The sequence below is a fragment of the Agelaius tricolor genome, unplaced genomic scaffold, assembly GCF_023055355.1.
Source record: "Agelaius tricolor isolate 1412-34295 unplaced genomic scaffold, bAgeTri1.0.p SCAF_9, whole genome shotgun sequence".
In the NCBI taxonomy this organism is placed as follows: domain Eukaryota; kingdom Metazoa; phylum Chordata; class Aves; order Passeriformes; family Icteridae; genus Agelaius; species Agelaius tricolor.
Window position 1 is genome coordinate 24,536,868 of NW_027269269.1, and position 18,678 is coordinate 24,555,545.

General features: G+C 43.0%; 1 protein-coding gene across 1 annotated transcript; it reads right to left on the minus strand.

The window, feature by feature from the left end:
• Positions 1-458: 458 nt before the first annotated feature.
• LOC139592913 (beta-1,4-galactosyltransferase 3-like) lies at positions 459-18,560 on the minus strand. Its single transcript, XM_071433310.1, has 6 exons — positions 14,231-18,560; positions 7,235-7,470; positions 5,494-5,684; positions 4,745-4,867; positions 1,967-2,071; positions 459-1,048 (listed from the first exon to the last, which is right to left on the minus strand). The coding sequence occupies exons 1-6, from the start codon at positions 14,469-14,471 to the stop codon at positions 907-909; spliced, it is 1,038 nt and encodes a 345-aa protein (XP_071289411.1). The 5' UTR covers positions 14,472-18,560; the 3' UTR covers positions 459-906.
• Between the last annotated feature and the right edge of the window lie 118 nt (positions 18,561-18,678).

An 18,678-nucleotide genomic window follows, 5' to 3' on the forward strand; every position in this document is an offset into this window, starting at 1 on the left:
ACCTGGCAGGCAGTGCTACAGACTGAGTTGGCAAAGTTAGTTTACAGCAAGGGCAAAGGTTTGGGCTGACTGTGTCAGTCTCACAGTCAGGTAAGTACAAATGCTTTCCTGCCAGGGTCTCAGCGCCACTGTTGACATGTTTGACCTCAAGGAAAAACTAGTATTTAATTTCTCACAAGTATTTTATATTGAGGACAGCTCAGCCCTGAATGATACATAATGTCTGAGCAACAGCTGTAGTAGTAGATTAATTTCCCTGCTCTGAGCAGAAGGTTAGTACTAGGTGACAGCCTCAGGTCCCACTCAGTCTGCATTACTTGCAGTTACAATAAAGCTATTGCAACAGTGGTGGTTCAGGTCAGAAAAAAAAAGAAAATCAGGGATTTAAACTCTGGTTTGTCGGGTTTCAGGGCAACTTTCTCTTTTATTATACTCTTATTCAGTATTCTATAAAACTCTTAAGCCAAACACATAACTCCATTTATTTTACTCAAATTCACAAAAGATATTTATAGAACTGTAAATGGCTTCAACACCTTCTCAAAATACAACCCGTCAGAGGCCAATCTGACAGAATGGCTTGCATCCCAATTAACACTTAAGTACACAGCAGGACAGAGCTATCCAGCTACTGAACAAAGGTTCCAGAAAGCTTGGATTGGCTTACTGTCACAGACATGGCTCAGGAGTCAGTTTTACAGTGACTTGGACTATTTTTACAGTAAGCCACTTACTGTTTAGTAGCTGTCATATCCTGTTTCTGGAGCCTCTTCTAAATCTGAAACAGTTTGAAGAAAAGTGGAAGGCAAAAGGGTTAATCTCATGTGGGGCAGTTGCCACAGGAAAATGGGAGAGATTGGCTGAATGCCCCTCTGGCACCCAACCTCTCCTTTTGTTTTCAGTCTCTTAAGAAAATGGGGGAACATATCCAATGTCCACAGTGATCTTGGTATAAAGAGGATGCTTGGTCCTGGAAAGGAGCCTGAACTGTAATGTATTCATTCCGTCAGCTTTCCATGTTTTTCTGGTGTTGTGTTGGGAAGGAGGCCTGAGGGAGGAAGAAGACCTGCAGTTAGAAGAAAGAAGGTAACATTTGCAGCTGAAGCTGCAGAAGAAAGAATCTTCCAGAGGGCAAAAAAGCCCTGAGCCAATTCTTCCCACAATACAGACTGAACAGATTAGAGTGAGTTCACACTGAGTATTCCAAAGAAGGATGACAACTGGAACTGGATCCTGATCAGAGAGGGAGACCAGCGAGGTGGCAGAGTCTCCGAAAACCAAGAAGCTGTCAGCAGCTTAGAGAGACCTGGGAGTGCAAGGCAGAAGTTTGCAGCCACGGTGTACACAGGCTGCTGTAGGTAGGTTTTTGACAGGGTTGTTATGGAAACCTGAGTTTTGAGATGATACAGAGAGATCTGCACTGCCGGTATGAGAAGCCTCCACCACACTTGACCCAACACCCTCCTCCAGCTCTTCTATATAAAACAGTCTTTGATAAAGTCTCTCATAGCACCTTTCTCATGTCTTCAAACTAGAATATTGCTTTCCACTATTTTAATGGCACGTTGTAACTCCACACAGACTGAACAGCAAGCTTTTAATATTGGGAACTTGTAACACAGTGCCCCTTTAAACTGAAATCTCCCGATTTATAAGACAGGCCATATTTTTTTCTTTAAGTTTTACTCCCTGTATAATTTAATGTTTAAATCTATGTGTTAGCTTCCTAGCTGGCATGTGTCCTTCACAATAGGAAGAAAAGGCAGGAAACTAGGAGAAACCCTTCAAATGTGAAGACAGGAGCTGAATGATTCAGTTGAAACGGATTGGGGGCTGCTTTTAAATAGCCTTCCTAAAGCAGAAAAAGCAGCAGTGACATGAGGCATATGTAGCCAGTGCTGGGGAAGATGACAGCAAGAGCCAAGCTGCCCCAAGGCCCAGAGTAGCCCCCAGCCCCACCAGGTACCTCCTCCAAGGATCTGGGATCTCTGTCTCTTCATTGTAGTCCATCACTCGGTAGCGGCCCAGGTGAGGGGATGTCCGGACTATTTTCATTCCTGCCAAGTGAATCCTGTAAAACAACGTACAAAAGTGTTTGCTTGGGCATAGAGGTGCCACTTCCAGGGTTATGGTCAGAGATGATTTTCAGTGCTAATGCAATAAAAACAAAGTGCAGAAGCAGCACAGGCCACATGACCTTCTCTAGCGGGCTATAGGCCAGGCTTGGGCTAGAAAGCTCCCAGCTGCAGTGCACTTTGACAGGGCACAAGGGGATTAGAGCAAGCAGGGAATGAACTACAACATACAGAGCATTCAAGAACAGTTCCCCTGAGTCTGACAATGAGCATTATTCCACTTCCTGCTAAGAGCGAAGCTTTTGCTGCCTAGAGGTCCATCACCTAAACTTTAAGGGAAAAGAAAAAAAAAAGACCTCAAACTTGCAGTTTCTGAAAGGAAGCCAGTCCTCAGTTTCAAAACCAGATTAAGCCTCTCTGTTCTTCGAGAAGTGCCATTCATTCAGATGGCCTGATCAGACTGGTTCATAAAAGATTAGGGATAAACCCAGGCACCAGACAAACATATGTAAACTCAGCTGCAGTACAGTTAGATAAGAGAAGATGAACTGAAGGCTCAGAATTCCAGAACAGAGCTTCTAAGCCCAGCATTTTGGGTGACTTTCAAGCAACTCACAGCCCACTGCTGATAGCACCTATGTTACTTTGCAAAAAAAAAAGTGCCTTCAATAGTTCTAGGGCTACCAAACCTCTGTTATCACAGGACAGCCCTTAGGCAGAGAAAATTCCTGTGAATGTAAGAATGAATGTTTGCTCAGTTGAGGTTATCTAACTGGCATGTTTGCAGCATTTGACTGCGTTCCACTGGGATCTGATACAGCAGGAATGTTATGAAGCTGAAAGGCTACAGAATTGAAAATATTTGTTAGGCTAGAGCCATCAGATGACTATTACACTTCACTGACAGTGTTATAGTTCCATTATTTCACATGGAGTTTTAGACAGTTTCTTGTTTTCTGAACATAAGCTTATGGTACATTCAACCATAAAGAGACAAAAAAGCAAGAACACTAAACTAGCTTTGCTGTTACATTTTTTTGCATTGCAAATAAGACTAAAACTGAATTGTTAATACATTCATTTACTGTTAAGAAGAGTCCAAGAGACTTTCCTGTAGTTGAAAATGTTAACACATGAGTGGCTCCAATTAGAATAGCGTTTTCTTCTGGTATTTGCTACAACTTGTATTAGAGAGCACTGCAGTCTGGCGACCATGAGTAGCAGCTGGCAGTTTTTTTCATTAACTCTGCTTTTTAATAAGCAATATCCCAGAAAAAAAATCATCTTTGCAAAGAATTTTTTAAAGCTGGACATTGAAATGTCAAAAAAAAGATTCATTAATTTTTTTGCTACATGGTAAGAAGTGCTTGAGCACCTCCCAAAATCCAGATCCCAGCTGGTCACTGAAGAACAGCCAGTTCATTCCTAACTTCTTCAGGCTGAGACTTCAGAATGTGAATAAATCATTAACAGGCATTGTCCAGAGCACCCATGAATCTCTGGGCCAAAACATTGCTAATCATTAGTGTAAGTTTTCTCTGAAAACACAGGCTCTAATTCCCTTCCAGAAAGGGCTATTCTGGGAGCTATATAATTCACTTGCCTTCCAGGATTCTCTTCAAAGGAGTGCACTCCTATGCATAACTGGCATGACTCTACCCTGGCTACCAAAAACCAAATTAGATGCCTAAGCATCTGCTGTATAGACCCAGCATTGTAGTACTTGATATAAAGATCTATTTTCCAGGCATTCTATTCCTTTCATAAATGCTGACTCTCTAAACAACCATACAACCTTTTAGTTGGCTTTCTTTGAAAGGCAAAGGAGGAATTCTATATCAGAAAATTTGGCTTTCAATTCCCAGATGAATACTGCTTTGAAAAAAAAAAACAACCCTGTAACTTGTCACGTTATACAAGACAAAAATAACAAAGGCTTCCATGGTCAGTTTAGTTTTATAAACTCCCCATGAGTCTGCCTCAGTGCTGGATCATAAAGGTGCACAGTGCAATTCCAAAGCTGAATAAAGAAGCTGCAGCCATGATTCTGTACTTGAATTCACATTAGGCAGAGCACCTGGAACTAAACTCATCTATAGAATGCTGCTGCCATGGCAACCAAAGTACAAGAAAAACCATCAACTCTTGCTGTCACTGACTCACACTGGTACACAGGCTCCTCCATCACCCAGCACTGCAGACAAAAGATAGAATTCCTTGTGCTCCTTAATCCCAGGTATCAGTGATTAGGTAACACTTGGAGCAGCCTAAATGCACTCAACTTAAATTCCCAGCTGTCTGAGAATTAGCTGAGCACCTTCTTATTCCTCAAGCTTGCAGATTCCTTCCCTCCCTTGGGGCTGTGAACATCAGTGGAGGCACTTGTCAGCTACAAGTGGTTATAACCCCTTGCACTGAAGGCACAAGGATGTGAAATAACATTCTGCTCCCCAGAAATGAGAAAGCTTCATTTTCCCAGCACAAAGTAATTGGATTCATAGGTTCTGGCCGTTTTCTGACATTAAGCATTCCCAATACCAACAGCATTTGGGATTATAATGGTACTGCAAGCACATTAAGGAACAATGTTGTTGGTTCCTTTCCTAGGGTGCTGCTGTGCTTCACTTGCCAGCTGAGATCCATTTCAAGCCTGTCCTGTGCATTGGTACCTTGTAGCAATGTCATCATTTTCACCACCATCGCCCCAGTAGGTGTTGGGAAACCCATTCATCTTCATGTAATGTTCTGGAGTCAGAGCAGACACGCCCCCAAAAAAGGACTTGTATGGCAGACTAAAAGAGAAAACAAACAGGCAAACAAACACCACCCTCCAAAAAAACCTCCTAAAAAACTCAGCCACCAAAAACCAGAGTTCACTATTGAAGGCTAATGCCTGTCCTCCACAACTAACAGTGTGATCCAAGTCACACATACATTAATTGCATACTTGCAGGCACTCTCATGACAATGCCAAACCCCAAAACAGTAAACCCAGTGTAATTCCCATCATGTTCCATTCCCCTCATTGTTTCCCAAGACCTCCCCCCAAAACTGACCAAAGTAAAGCTGGTTTCAAAACTCTATCTTGGATGAGTTTAAAGTACCTGTATCCTACCACATCATATTCCACCTGATCCAATATTCCCATCTTACATTTCTTTTCTTGAAGGAAAGTCAAACAGAAACCTGCCAGTCATTTGCCAAGCTGAGCTAACTGTGGAACAGGGAACTACAGGCAAGGAAACATTCAAGACTGCACGCTTGGGTCAAAAATATCCTTTTCTAGGAAGTAACTGCTGCAAAACTAACACACAGAAAACCTCATAAAGGTTGTGTCTTTCACTGTTCCCACCCATACTTTCTAACAGGAATTGAACCAACTGGAATATATCCACAGAAAGCAAATGGAGGCACTTACGTGTACTGAAACTTATCCATGGCACTGGCCATGTGCTTGGGATAATATTCATCACAAATGTACAGGTTATAATCATTCTCAGGCACCAGGTCAATATCATGCAGGACAAGGCAGTCCCACTCTTCATCCTTCATGGCTTCCCGGACACCAACATTAAGCAGCTTTGCTCGGTTAAATGAACCAGTCCCTACCTGGAAAAGAAAACCTACATTTCTTCACCAAAACCACACAGATGTTGTTAGATAGCTCAGTTAAAATTTATTTTAGCCAAAAAGCCTTATTCAAATGAATGAATCAATACTGGCTGCAAATTCCATGCTTCCAGCTTTGAAAATGTCACCCACCCTCTTCACAACATTCTTAGCAATTGTCAGCTTTGCTGTGTCAGGGGCCTTGCACTCTTGCCACCTTTCAAGAGATCCATCCATAAGCCAATCCTCAGGTAAACATTTGTACAGCAACACTTTTGCCCTGACTACTGTTTACTAAAACTTACAAATCAGAAAAAGATCTTGGTCAAACAAAAAAGCTTCTTTGCCCTCCCAGTAAACTATTGGTTTTAACTGATGAATCCAAAACTTGCTCCCTTGCCACTGATCTTTTGCAACACCAGTCCATGTCAGGTACAAAATGCTGCTAGACCTGCACAGACTACCCTGCCAAGCCACATGTATGTATTTGACACAGACTAAAAATATCCAGCTCCACTTCAGCATTCAGTCTCCACGTTTTGCTTAGTAGTCACACTGAAGCTACAGACAAACCACATGCAAATCTCAAAAAGAGGAAAACAAAAGTTACAACTGTCCTGGGTTACAAAAGGAAAGTGCTACTGTGGGGTGTAACCAAACTGTATTCTACTTTCCTCTACATCATTTTTGGACAAACTCTTAAAGAAGGGTTGTTTGCAGCAGCTGCCCAGTGCACAGTCACCCCTCAGGCTACAGCTGGGTGTTACACAAGGGAAAAAGAGGCAGCCCTGTGAAGCAGGATAGTGTTTCTTTCTCTTCACACTCAGCTGTGGTACCTTCACCTGCTGGTGAAGCAGCCATCCTGAAGGGTCTCTGCTAAGGGGCCATCATGAACTCAATGGAACCAGCAGAACACCTGGCAACAACCACCAAGGACTCCAAAAATATTCTGTCCCTCATAGGACTATATCATTCCATTGTGAAAGTCCCTGCCCTGGGAGGTACCACCTGAACCTGACCACATAGAATCTCAATTTGGGGATTTGGGACACCATCACTGCTCGAGGGAACCAGAGGAGGAACAGACCTTCTACAGGACCACCGTTTTCAACACTGCAGCCATCACTTAATCAGGCTGTGACCACCATCCTGACCAACAGGGGGACAGGCTGTCACTTTAAGCCAATGTTTTTGTATTAATGTATTTATTGTAATCTTTCTATTAAGTTGTAATTCCAATCTGAAATCTTTCTCAAGGTGATTGTCTGGGGGTTCATTACTCCCGCTGGTTTACTTTCAAACCAGCACAACCACTTAGTGACAAATTTATACCCCCAGGAAAAAAAAACCAAAACCACAACAGAACCAATTAAAAGTGGTACAGTATTTCAATCATTAGCAGTCATGGAGGCAGGACAGCTATCTCACCTCCTCTCAGCCCATGCATAAAACAGTATTTCCACATCAGAAGAGTCACATTTCTTCTTCAGAACCCAGCCCTTAAGTGGTGTAGCTGAGCTTCCCAGCAGGCAGATCTGACTTGGAGTTACCTGTTGGATCAGGTAGATAGTGTAGCTGAGCTGCTGGCGCTGCAGGAAGGGATGGATGTAGTAGAGAAGATGGTGGAGGCACTTCTCCTGGTTCCTGTAGGCCACGAGGATGGCGGATTTGTAGCGGGCAAAGCAGTGAGGTGGCTTGTAGTGGCCACCAGACTGAACAAAAGGATTTCTTTTTATGATCATCCTTTCACTAGGGAGCACCTTGAAGGTGATGGTTAATGGACCAACTGTAAGGAGAGACAGAAAAAGAGTAAGTAAGATCAGTGATGTTTCTCCACCTTTTTTCAGACCATCCAGCCATGTTTGCTCCTTCAGACAGCAGCCCCACCAGAGAAGAGTTAACAAGACCCATGCAGATGTGGCTCTGTGATAAATTTCACTGCTGCCTGCTGGCCAGCTCAGCACCAGCAGGACAAACTACCTGCCAGGCACCCCGAGCCCTGGCACGGCCAGCAAGTCTCACTGGGCTGCTGCACAGCTGCTTCTCCCTGGGACTGCCTGCTACTACAGCCTTGTGTTGCTTAGATGAGATCCTTGAGTAAATGGATTCACTGAAAGAAACAGCGTAGAAAATTATTCAAGATGAACAGACACATCTGCTTTTGCTACCCACTTGGAAAATTTCTTTAAGCCTCTTTCTGAAGAGATTCAAGGACAAAGATGTGCAAGTGGATATTCAGCAGGTCAGGGGAGAAACAGTTTGAAGCCTGGATGAATAGAAATGCTTTAGAAAATGTCAGCTCTACCTTTAAAAGCATTTCAAGTTCAATTTGATGTTACAATCACATGCCACAATAGCTGAATTTGCTATATTATTTCATTTTATACACTTTGATAAGCAGGCAGTACTTCAAAATCTGGGAGAAGCAGATGACAGAACTGAGAAAGAAGAAAGATGTTATATTTTCAGGAACAGGCACAGGATAGCAAAAGAAACTATACATGGTTGTTGTTCTACTCAGCACCTCATTTTAAAATACAAAATATACTGGATATCTTCAAGAGTTTTTGCCTAATTAAAAAAAATCTGCATTTTTACATGAATTCTTCAGATGGAAAAATCCTGACAAGTCATAAGTGAAAAAGAATCCATATAAAGTGTCAATACCCATTTTAACACAAACCTCATTGTTACAATATAAATAAACAAATTCTACAATTGTCTAAATGCCTGTCCTCCTGGGTACTGAGAAAAACTTCCAGAAGTAGCAGAAGACTTGTATTTATACACAAATCAGTGTGTCTTAATGGTTTTCTACAACTGTGAACTTTTAAGAAAATAATACACAGATGCAGAACAAGATTACCATCCAATGTTTAAATGAACTAGGAAAAAACTTTCACCCAAATCATAATTAGAAGCTGGCAATTTCAAATGACAGTTCTATTAAAAAATTCTTTGCAGGCCATGTTACCAAAGGCAAAATGTTTTTTTTTCACCAAAAGTCTGCAAGGCAAGTTTGTAGTTGGTGGTGGTTTTTTTTTTTTTAATAGCTATAAACAAAATTTTCTTTTCTTTCCAAGCTGATAATTAACACTATGGCTATCCTAAATCAGGTTTTCAGTACCTTCTAAGTGAGACTCCCTCTTAAACACTGAAATAAATAATTCTCTCAAAAACCTTCTGATAATGAAGCATGAGAGAGAGAAAGCAAATATTTAAGCCTGGTGTTTAGGAACTTTCATTTGAGCAGGAGAAGGTACAGGTGTGTTTTAAGACTAAATAAGCAAGTGAGTCCAGCATATGCTCCTTTCAGTCCATCCTATATTCAAATCTGTGCTACAATTCTAACAAAAACAAACAAAAAATTGAGCCTGCCCACACCCACATCCTGTTTAACTAACACAGAAAGAAGCAACATCCCTCCACTGGTTTTGGGGGTTTGGGGTTTTGGAGTTTGGTTGATTCATTGGTTTTGGTTGGTTGCAGGATTTTTAGAGCAGTAACAAGACTTAAGGACTAAATTTGCCATAAAATTCTAAGTGTCCATTCTGAACCAGGGAACACTGCTACTATGAGGAAGTTGGTACACCTGACATTTCTGATGGGCAAACCTGTATTTGCTAAGTGTCTCCTCTCCTTCCTCAAGGAACACACAAATGGTATTTCCTGAAGGTCAGTCTGAAGAGCCACTGATCCCATTTCTCATGCTGTCAAAAATGTCTGGTCAGAATCCTGCTGCGTGGGTTTTGTTCATTGGTTTCTGTTTGTTGGTTTGTTTTTAAAAAGAAAGCCTGACTTTTGCTTGTCAGCAAGATTTTGCAATAGCTGACTCTTAAACATCACTTTTCAGTCCTTCTCCAACTATTTAAAATACTGGAGAATTTGATTTTCACTGCATTACCCGCAGCAGGAAAGCAGAGTACATTGCCATATATTTGTACCCAAAACAGAAGAGTGGTTCTTCAGAGAATCATTGTGTGGGCTATGAACCTAGGTCACATCTCCAGTGAACATTTCATGATGTATTTCCTACCTCTGTGCATGCAGTTTCCCTTTCCACTGTTAAGACTCCCACATTTCAGTCCAACAATGTTATCAACCTGTAGTTTATGTTGCTGTTTAGATTAATGCACTTGCTGATTATCAGATCTTTCAACCTAAGGCACCATTAACCACTGATTTGATGACAAGTGGAGCTTGCTAAAGAAGTATTATATTCAGGGATTTCAACTATAGATTATTGCTCTAAAGAAAAATAAGAAGGGGAATTAACCCCTTTTATTCTCCCACAAAGGCAGGGTTTTGTTTTCTATAAAACAATTGGGACTTTGTATTGCAGAGTAAGATTCTGCAGCAACAATCTTTAAATTCCAGAAAAAATGAGATCTTAATTTGGATGTAAGGGTATGAGTAGGATACTGTGAACAGCTTCACTCCTGTTCTCTCCTTCCATACCCAAGCATACCATTCAGGAGTGTAACATTTGCATTTTCCAGGGTTTTCAAGATATTGTGTTCTCCTATGCTGCCTGGCTCCACACATCAAACAAATGAGCTCAGAAACTCAATCTGGAATATGCCAAGGGAAGGAAAAAAAATTCAGTGTGACTTACATCCCCAAAACCTCTGGCTGCCCTACACTCCTTGGCTACAAGCTACATCCTGGCTCTCATGTCTCCCTGCCGTCCAACTAACAAAAGGCTAATGCAATCTAATCCAATTAAATCCCAAATGTGAACAGAGCACTTGCATGCTGGACCAAAGAGGGATAAATAAAACTGCCAAAGCACAGCCTTGGAAAAGGAGGAAAAAACTATCTTACACATACTAGGAAGCACAGGATCCCTGTTGAGGCAGGGCACAGAATCAACACTCCGAAGTGTCCAAGCAATTTTTCCATGGCAAATTTTTCCATGGTTCCAAAGATGTTTCTGTGCCTGCACCATCACACAGAGGGTGTTTAATAAATATGAAACTTCAGTGTACAGTTAGGTCTCACAAATCCCTGTGCTGTCAGCTGGTGCCACTGACAGCACACTCTCTGCTTGCTTCACTCCCTGGGCAACATATTTACCTATGAGGAATCCTATTGACTTTGACCATATCTATCCCACCTTATGAAAGTAACTCCAGGACCTCTGAAATCAGAGTTTGCAGCTGTCATTACCAAGCCCAATCAGAATAACCAGAACTTACACAAGATGAACAAACAGGAACAGTAGCATGGGTGAATGCTGCACTCAGATACTGCAGCACCACACATAACATTACCAGAGTCATATTTCTGTAATTCTACCAGCACATGGGAAAAGAAATAAAAAATTAGACCAACAGCTTTCATTTAAGCATCAGTTGCTAATGATAGAATACAAGGCTGCCTCAATGGCACCTGAAAATAAATCTCAGTGTTAGCACTTTTTTATTTCTCTTTCAATCCAAGAGAAGAAACTCTGGCAGCATTAGAAAACATAGCAGGAGCTACTTAATACAACAGATGGTCCTGCTCATGAAAAGGTTATGACAGATGGGAGTGAAAGGCAGTAACTACTATAAGAAGGGCTTGGAAAAAATCCTTCCACAGCATGAGCAAATTATAACCAGCAAACTTACAGACAGAACTTTCAACTATTAAAGTCCTTGAGGGCCAAACCAACTTGTTCAGCATGTACCATGTATGAAGGAAAGTACCCCTTTAAACCAAACCAGAAATAATACAATAAAGACAAATCTTCCAGCACCAAACTTTTTCCTCATGAGAGGAAAAGATGAACCGAAGCAAGACATCTTGCATGCAATGTGAGAAAGTCAGATTTTGAATTTAAAAGCTATTTAGTTATGTTTAACAAAGTATAACCCTGGCATATAAGCACTTCACTTTTTCTAAAAATAGAAGAGGAAGAAACAGGCAATGGATTATTTGTGTAGAAACTTTAACCTCTGAGGGAACTCAAGTAATTTATTCACTATATTAGTGAAGACACTGAATACCTGCAATGCTTTTCAAGTTGTTGGTCACAAAACGTTCAGTGGACACCACTAGGTACTTAAAAGCATCACTAGTCAGCAGGAGTCTAATTCCTCTAAGGCAGAGATGATTAGCAATTACACTTTAATTCTTTCTTCACAGCCCTGGAAGAAGCAAGTTGCTGCAGATTCAGGAGACAGGAAATAGACAGATGAGCTGCAAGCTGATCAACATTCAAATAGTTATCAAAATGATCTACTACATATATAAATGGAAGAAGTGCTGCACTTCATAAAAGCCCTGATGCAGAAACCATTTAAGCCATTTGGAATCCTTCCAGGTACTTTAACACACTTTAGAGTGGGCACAGTGACTTATTACCAGCTCTGAGCAGGAGGCTGAGTCCTCAAGAATTGATTTGAAATCTCATTTAATAGAGTTTATGAAATTAATATTAAAAGGCATTGCTCTCTGCAATATAATGCTTCCAAGAAGCATCAGTCTCATGAGAGATGATGGCAACAACTATTCAAGACATTTATAAAGTATTTATATCTCAATTCATATGCTCCATCACGTATAAAACAAGGGACAACTCCCTCACAAAATAGCATGCTTCTCAGCTAAGAAAAAAGCAAAACACCCAGAAGAGGCTGGCATGCAGTGATAGAAGGAATAATTTACATCCTATATTTACAGGGAAATACCGCTGAGTAAAAGTTAAGCAGTAGCAGAGACCTTAAGCTGAATTTGTATCAGTGCTCCAAATTACTTGTGTTTCACTTCAACGATGGTTCATATGCTCAGCTCAGTATTTTTATACAGCAAAACTTACACAGTTACTTTGCCTCATGGTTGGCTTTTTTTTTTCTCCCAGAAAACTTGCTGTTGTTTCTGTCTGTGACTAACATCATGTTTCCATTTTAGCTCTGAAGTACCGCCTGCAGGACCATCCCCTCTTCTCAGCACTCTCAGTGACGGGCAGAAAAGGAGTTCTTACAAAGATTTCCCAGCTCTAAGAGCACAGATTAGAGTAATTTTACTCTGCATCCGCCTCCTCCATATACGTCACTACTTTTACTTATCTGATGGTTTGCAGACAAGCTACAGAATTGTTTGGTTCTTTGTTTTTGACACTAAAGCTGTCTCATTTGACTCTTAGGAGAGAGGATTTTCATCAGTAGCGGACACAAGTTAGGTGCAGTCATGTTTCTGCTGTGCTTTTTCAAATAAAACAATTCAGCCTGAAACAAGGAATTGTAGCTTCCCAGAACTGAATGGGCTGCAGTGCACTGAGACCATGACACCCAGCACCTGTGCAAAAAGGCTCTGTGCTACCAGGATTTCAGGAGTTAGTAGAGCTATTTCTGAGGGAAATGCTGAAACACACACCCAAAGCTATCATACATACTGTGTACTTAATTTAACTGCAAGCAACAGAGGAAGGAAGGAAACATCTCAAAAGAGCAGAGCAAGCATCATTACAAAGATTGCAGCCTGAGCAGGCTCATCCAAAGGGTCCCAGCAGAGCTCCCCAACCTAAGTAAGCAACTTGACACAAGAGCAATGGCTTCCCACAGAACTTCCACGTGAACCACGGCCAATCATTTGCTCCTAATGGGCTCCATGTGCAGTGATCAGCTTTCCTAGAACAGCAGTCCAAGGCTAGGGGCTAGGTGTAGACAACATTTAGACATGCAGAAGCCTGTGCACTATGGACAAACCTGACAAGAGTAACTTACTACACAGTACTCTAAGAAGGTGATGGCCCCAAACCAGCTCTAAGTGCATGCTGATGGAACTGAATCCATTCATGGCTGGCTGAGTCAAAGGGATTCACTATTGCCTGAGCAGCACCACCACTCTACTAGAAACACATCCGCTTTATACACCTGGTTTCACTTTGTACTGACTTAAAATTTCTCAACTGCTTTAGTACTGCAACAACTGGATGAATGCTGCTTCTTAGATCAGCTCTGGTTTGGCCCTACTGTGAATACAAATTAACCTCTGACCAGACTTTTAAGTCTAACACAGAAGTTTCTAAGCCTAAAGGATGTGTAACAGTCATAGACTAGAAGATCACCATGAAGAGCAAGGTGCCATCCTCATACATCCTCCTTAAGCTGATTTGAAGTCAACTTAATCAATTTATATTGAACTACAGATTTGATATAAGGCTAAGACAAAGAATCCAGGAGTTAAAGTCAGAGGTCAATATTATGCAGTTTCTGAACTGTTGGGTCATTTTACACAGACTGCCAAGAAAAAAAACCAAAAAAGCATTACTAACTTGATATTATCACCATGCACTGTTTTCACTCTTGCTCTACAATCTTGACATCTGTGTAACCAAATTCTCAGTATTGGAAATTTGTAAGCCAGTAAAATACTTTTCCTTGCATAAGCAATAAAAACAACACAAGTTGTTAAGAGGAGAGAATTTTGTCAGTGTAAGTACATCAGCCCACCTGTTTCAAAGTTTGAAGAAGATACAACTTACATTTATGACACGTTCAGGCTTATGAAGGAGGTTCTTTCAAACCACCTTTCCATGGTTTTTCGAGGTTCATACCTACCCAGGACTGGGGACTGCGCTGAGCAGTAGGGCATGGTGTCTTCATTGGGAGCCCGGGTGAACAAGCTGAGGTTTGTGTACACATCGTGGGGCTTCGAGTAATCCACCACCACCTGAGGCGACTCTGCAAACCCGCGGAACACACGCGAAGGTCCGCCTCGGTAGAGGATCAGGATAAATATTGCTTGGAAGACAAACACAAACAGCAGGAAACAATGATTTTCCATACGGGAGAGGAACATAGTTTTTAGCCCATGCTCCAGGATCAGGGCGGTGAGGAGCTGAAGTGCCTTCCAGGGGCTGCCGTTCCACGCTCTGGGCTACATCGCTGTGCAGACCTCCTCCTCCCCCTCCTTCTTCTCCTCCAACTTTCTGAGGCGACAGCGTGCTCCCCTAGCTGGGCTTCATCAGGCCGCCGAGAGCCAGACCTCCCCTTCCCGGTGCGAGCTGAGCCCGGTGGGCTGGAGGAAGGGAGGAGCCGGCCGAGCCAGAGCCAGCCCGCTCGGAGCCCCGGGGCAGCGGCACGGGCTCGCTGTGGCACAGGCGTAGCGCCCGCCCTCCCCCGCCCGCCTTCCGGCGAGACTACAGCTCCCAGAATGCACGGCGGGGAAGGGAGGGCGGGTGGGTGGGCGGTGCTGCCGCCCGGCATGCTGGGAGATGTAGTCATCTCCCCCTCCCTCAGCGACCGCCGCTGTGGGCGAGGAGGGAGAAGGATGGGGTGGCTGCTGAACTGCCCCCCGTGTCCTCTCGTCCGTGAAAACCCGACTACTGTCTCCACTTTAAGTTGGCTATTACACTGGTCAGGGAGAGATGAATGGAAATTTAGACATTGCAATTGACTGCCCAGGGAGGTGGTGGAGTCTCCGTCCCTGGAGGTGTGTAAGGAAAGACCGGGCGTGGCCCTCAGTGCCATGGGCTAGTTGCCATGGTCGTGTTCGGTCATAGGCTGGACTATAGAAAAGACTCAGAAGTCTTTTCTAAACTGATTTGATTTGGTGATTCTGTGGAATGGATACATCTCAGCCAGTGCCTAAAGGGATCACAGCAACCTGGCCGCTGCGAGAGGCCTCCTCCCTTGGCCATGCTGCCCTGAAAAATTTCAGCTTTTATGCCTCTCTCTTCTCTGGCTGATAAAAAAAAAAAAAAAAAAAGATGGGGCTTATATTGTGCTGTCAGTCATTTTTTGTGCCTGCTTTTGATTAAATGCAGGAGAGGAAAAGACATTTTACAGACATTAAATTCCTACACGGCTTCAAAGAAGAGTTGGCGTTAGCCGTGTTTGCAGTGGGGAGAAGATTAGAAGGAAATCTGTGAGGGGGAGCAGGCTCCATGAGCTCAGCATCAGGCTCCCTGAGTTCCGCATCCCGCTCCAAGGCATGGCCACTGGCCCAGCAGCCCAGCCCATGAGTGCTGGCCCAGACCAGGCACAGCACTGAGCACTGGACAGGCTGCCCAGACAGACTGCCAACCTCTTTCCTGGGAGAGATTCTAAAGCTGTCTGGACACAGTCCTGAGGAACGTACTCTAGGGACCCTGCTTGAGCGAGAGGGTTGGACCAGATGGTCACCAGTGGTCCCTTCCAGTCTCACCTGTTCTGTGATTCTGTGTGCTGCTGTTTGCCTTCCAAATGGGATGGCATAGCAAGAAGATGGGGGAGAGAGTGATATCACTTTTATGAGGAGTTGGAAGTACTCTGGCTTTAGAGTTGGACTGAGATGTATGAGACACATCTATGGGAAACTTGATCTCAGTCATTCTCCTGAGCAGAACAGGCCATTATTCAATTAAAGCGGATTGCTTAAGGCCTGGATGCAAATTGTCATAATTTCACATTTAATTTTAACTTAATTGGGTTTTTAAATAAAAAATGTAGAGAACTTTTCTTTTCCCCGGGCAAAGTCTTGGTTTACTGAAATCCACGCAATGCTGCTGCCACAAGGTTGCTTTTTTGTACACCTACATCTACTGTTTGCATTCTTCTTGTGCCATTCCCTCTACAATGACAGCAACCCACCCTGCTTGCCTTCCCCTCCATAAAACAAAGCAACACTCGCTGTTCTGCTGATAGTTCCAGCAAGTACAATGCCAAGGACAGGAAAGAATTAATCTCTGCATCAGCTGAGAAACAAAGAAAGGAATCAAGATTTTCATGGTATGACCTGGGGCTGCAGATGGCAATTGTTTCAGGGCCAGTAGTGCTTTATGTTTCTCAATCCCTCCTTGGGTCACAGTAGGAAATGTCAATGGAGGAAGAATTTGGACAAAGCATGTGTGCCTCCCTCTCTCTTAGAGAGGGGAGCAGCTGGACCATTAGAGCTCCCCCAATTCAGTGGCTCTGCAATTTCCTTGCAGTCAGGGCTTAGTTGTAAAAATTGCCACCCTGTGCCAGTTCTTGGGCAGAAGAATGAGGTCAGATGGAACCTAATCTGTATTTTCACCTGTGTGCATATTTGTTCTCCAGACTGGAAAACTAAACACAGCTAGGCAGATCAGCTGTCTGCAGAGGAGCCAGCCGGAATGTGTTTCTGTGTGGGCTCGGAGAGCTGAATCTCCAGGTGTGTCTCCCTCAGGAGCCTTCCAAACCAAATACAGTTCCTCTCCTTCCGCTTCAACCATGAGCACTGGAATGAGTGGATCATAAACCCAATCACGAGGCTTTTCCTCACCAGAAAGCAAGCAAGCCAGGAAGAGCAAAGTACTGGTCAGAAACTTCATGGTGCCAGCAGGTCTGAGCCTTTTCAAGGTCACAGTGCTCCTGTTTTAAACAGAGCTGTGGAAACTGGGGTGTGTTTTGAATTAAAAATGAATTGGATTGCTTAAATGCAAAAAAAAAATCTTGTAACTGTCTCCACTGAAGTGTGAAAGGGAGGTGGGAGGAATTTTAGCAACCTTTGTGCAGAGATTTATTGAGGGCAGTGATGGAGGAAAACAATATGAGACTGGATCTGTAAGAACCAGGCACTGGTCTGGATTCACAGTCAAAGGTCTGCCTTTCTCATTTTCACACAGCTCCCTGGGAAATTAGGTTGAATGCATTAAAAAAACCAACCAACCAATCAAAAAAACCCCAACCAAAGAAAAAAACCCCACAAAACAAAATGCCCAAAACAAACAAACAAACAAACAAACCAACAACAACAACAACAACAAAAAACCAACAAAAAAACAAACCAAAAAACACCCAAACCAAACCAAACACCATCTTCAATGGAGCTTGAAATTAAGTTTGTGCAAGAGCCTCTGGATTGTCCCAAGGGAGGGGGCTTTCCCTCCCTCCAAGTGCAGTTGCACTTCCAATCAGGCCTGAACATGATGAGAGACTGAGAGGGATGCCTCACTCTGTTTAATGAGATTCATTCTTGCTTGCTCTTTTTCTCTCCCTTTCTCCTCCATGCCCTGTCTCCTGGGGGCTGCACTAGATCCCCACTGAAAGTGCAGCAAAGTGGCTTTGGGAAGCTTTGCCTTGAAAATGCAGGGCCTGAGGAGGGGAGGAGCAGCTGGTGTAGCAGAGTGGTTGATACCAGGCTGGGTGCTCATACAGTGCTGGTCAATGCATTATCCAGTGCCCTCTCAGTCCCCAGGGTTTCCATTAAGGCAAGAGGGAGGTAGCATTAGTCCTTCTACAGGTGGATGCTTTCAGCCAAGCAGAGCCATCCCTCATTTTTGGGGAGTGAGGTGGTTTTAAACCATGACACTGTGTTTCCTAGTGAGGTGCATGTTTCAAGTACTTTTGCCACAGCAGTTTTTTCTCAGCCTTTTGCAGGACCTTGGCTTGTAAACTTCACATTGTTCTTCTAGCAACACTTTTGTGAATGTTATTTTTTTTATTACATAGGTATGAATCTGGCTTGGTCTCTAGTATGCTAAATTTTCAGCAAGGCTTCCTCAGAAGAGTTTTAAAAATGCTTCCATGTTTCTGAGAGGTGGATGCCCTGCTGTTAAAAAACCCAGATAGCTGATGTCATATACCTTGAACCAGTGATACAGCAAATTAGTGAGAGCTTTCGAAACAGAACCTGGATATCCAAGCTTCTCCTAGGCTTGTGGAAGAGCCAACAGTGGGCTTCTGTCAAACAGACATTTCACTAATAGGCACCCTTCCCCTTGGGATGGAGAACTGACTGCCTGCCCTATGTTTTGACCATCACTCAATTCTGAGTCATGGTCAGCACCTTTACAGAGCAATCGCATTTGGGATGGACACCATGCCCAAAATGACTGCTAGAGATGCCATGAGACTCTGGAGTTTAGCCTATTTTCTCCTGTCTCCTATTTCCTTTATCTCCATAATGCAGGCAGCAGTCTCAGGGACCTGAAATGTTTTTGCTTGACTTTCACTTGTAACATTTAGGTCAGAGGAAGAGTGAAATGAGTGGCCTTGAAATGAGAACACTTTAAATAGATATTTTTCCCATTATAAATTCTGCTGTGTTTTCCTGGAAAAGGAGT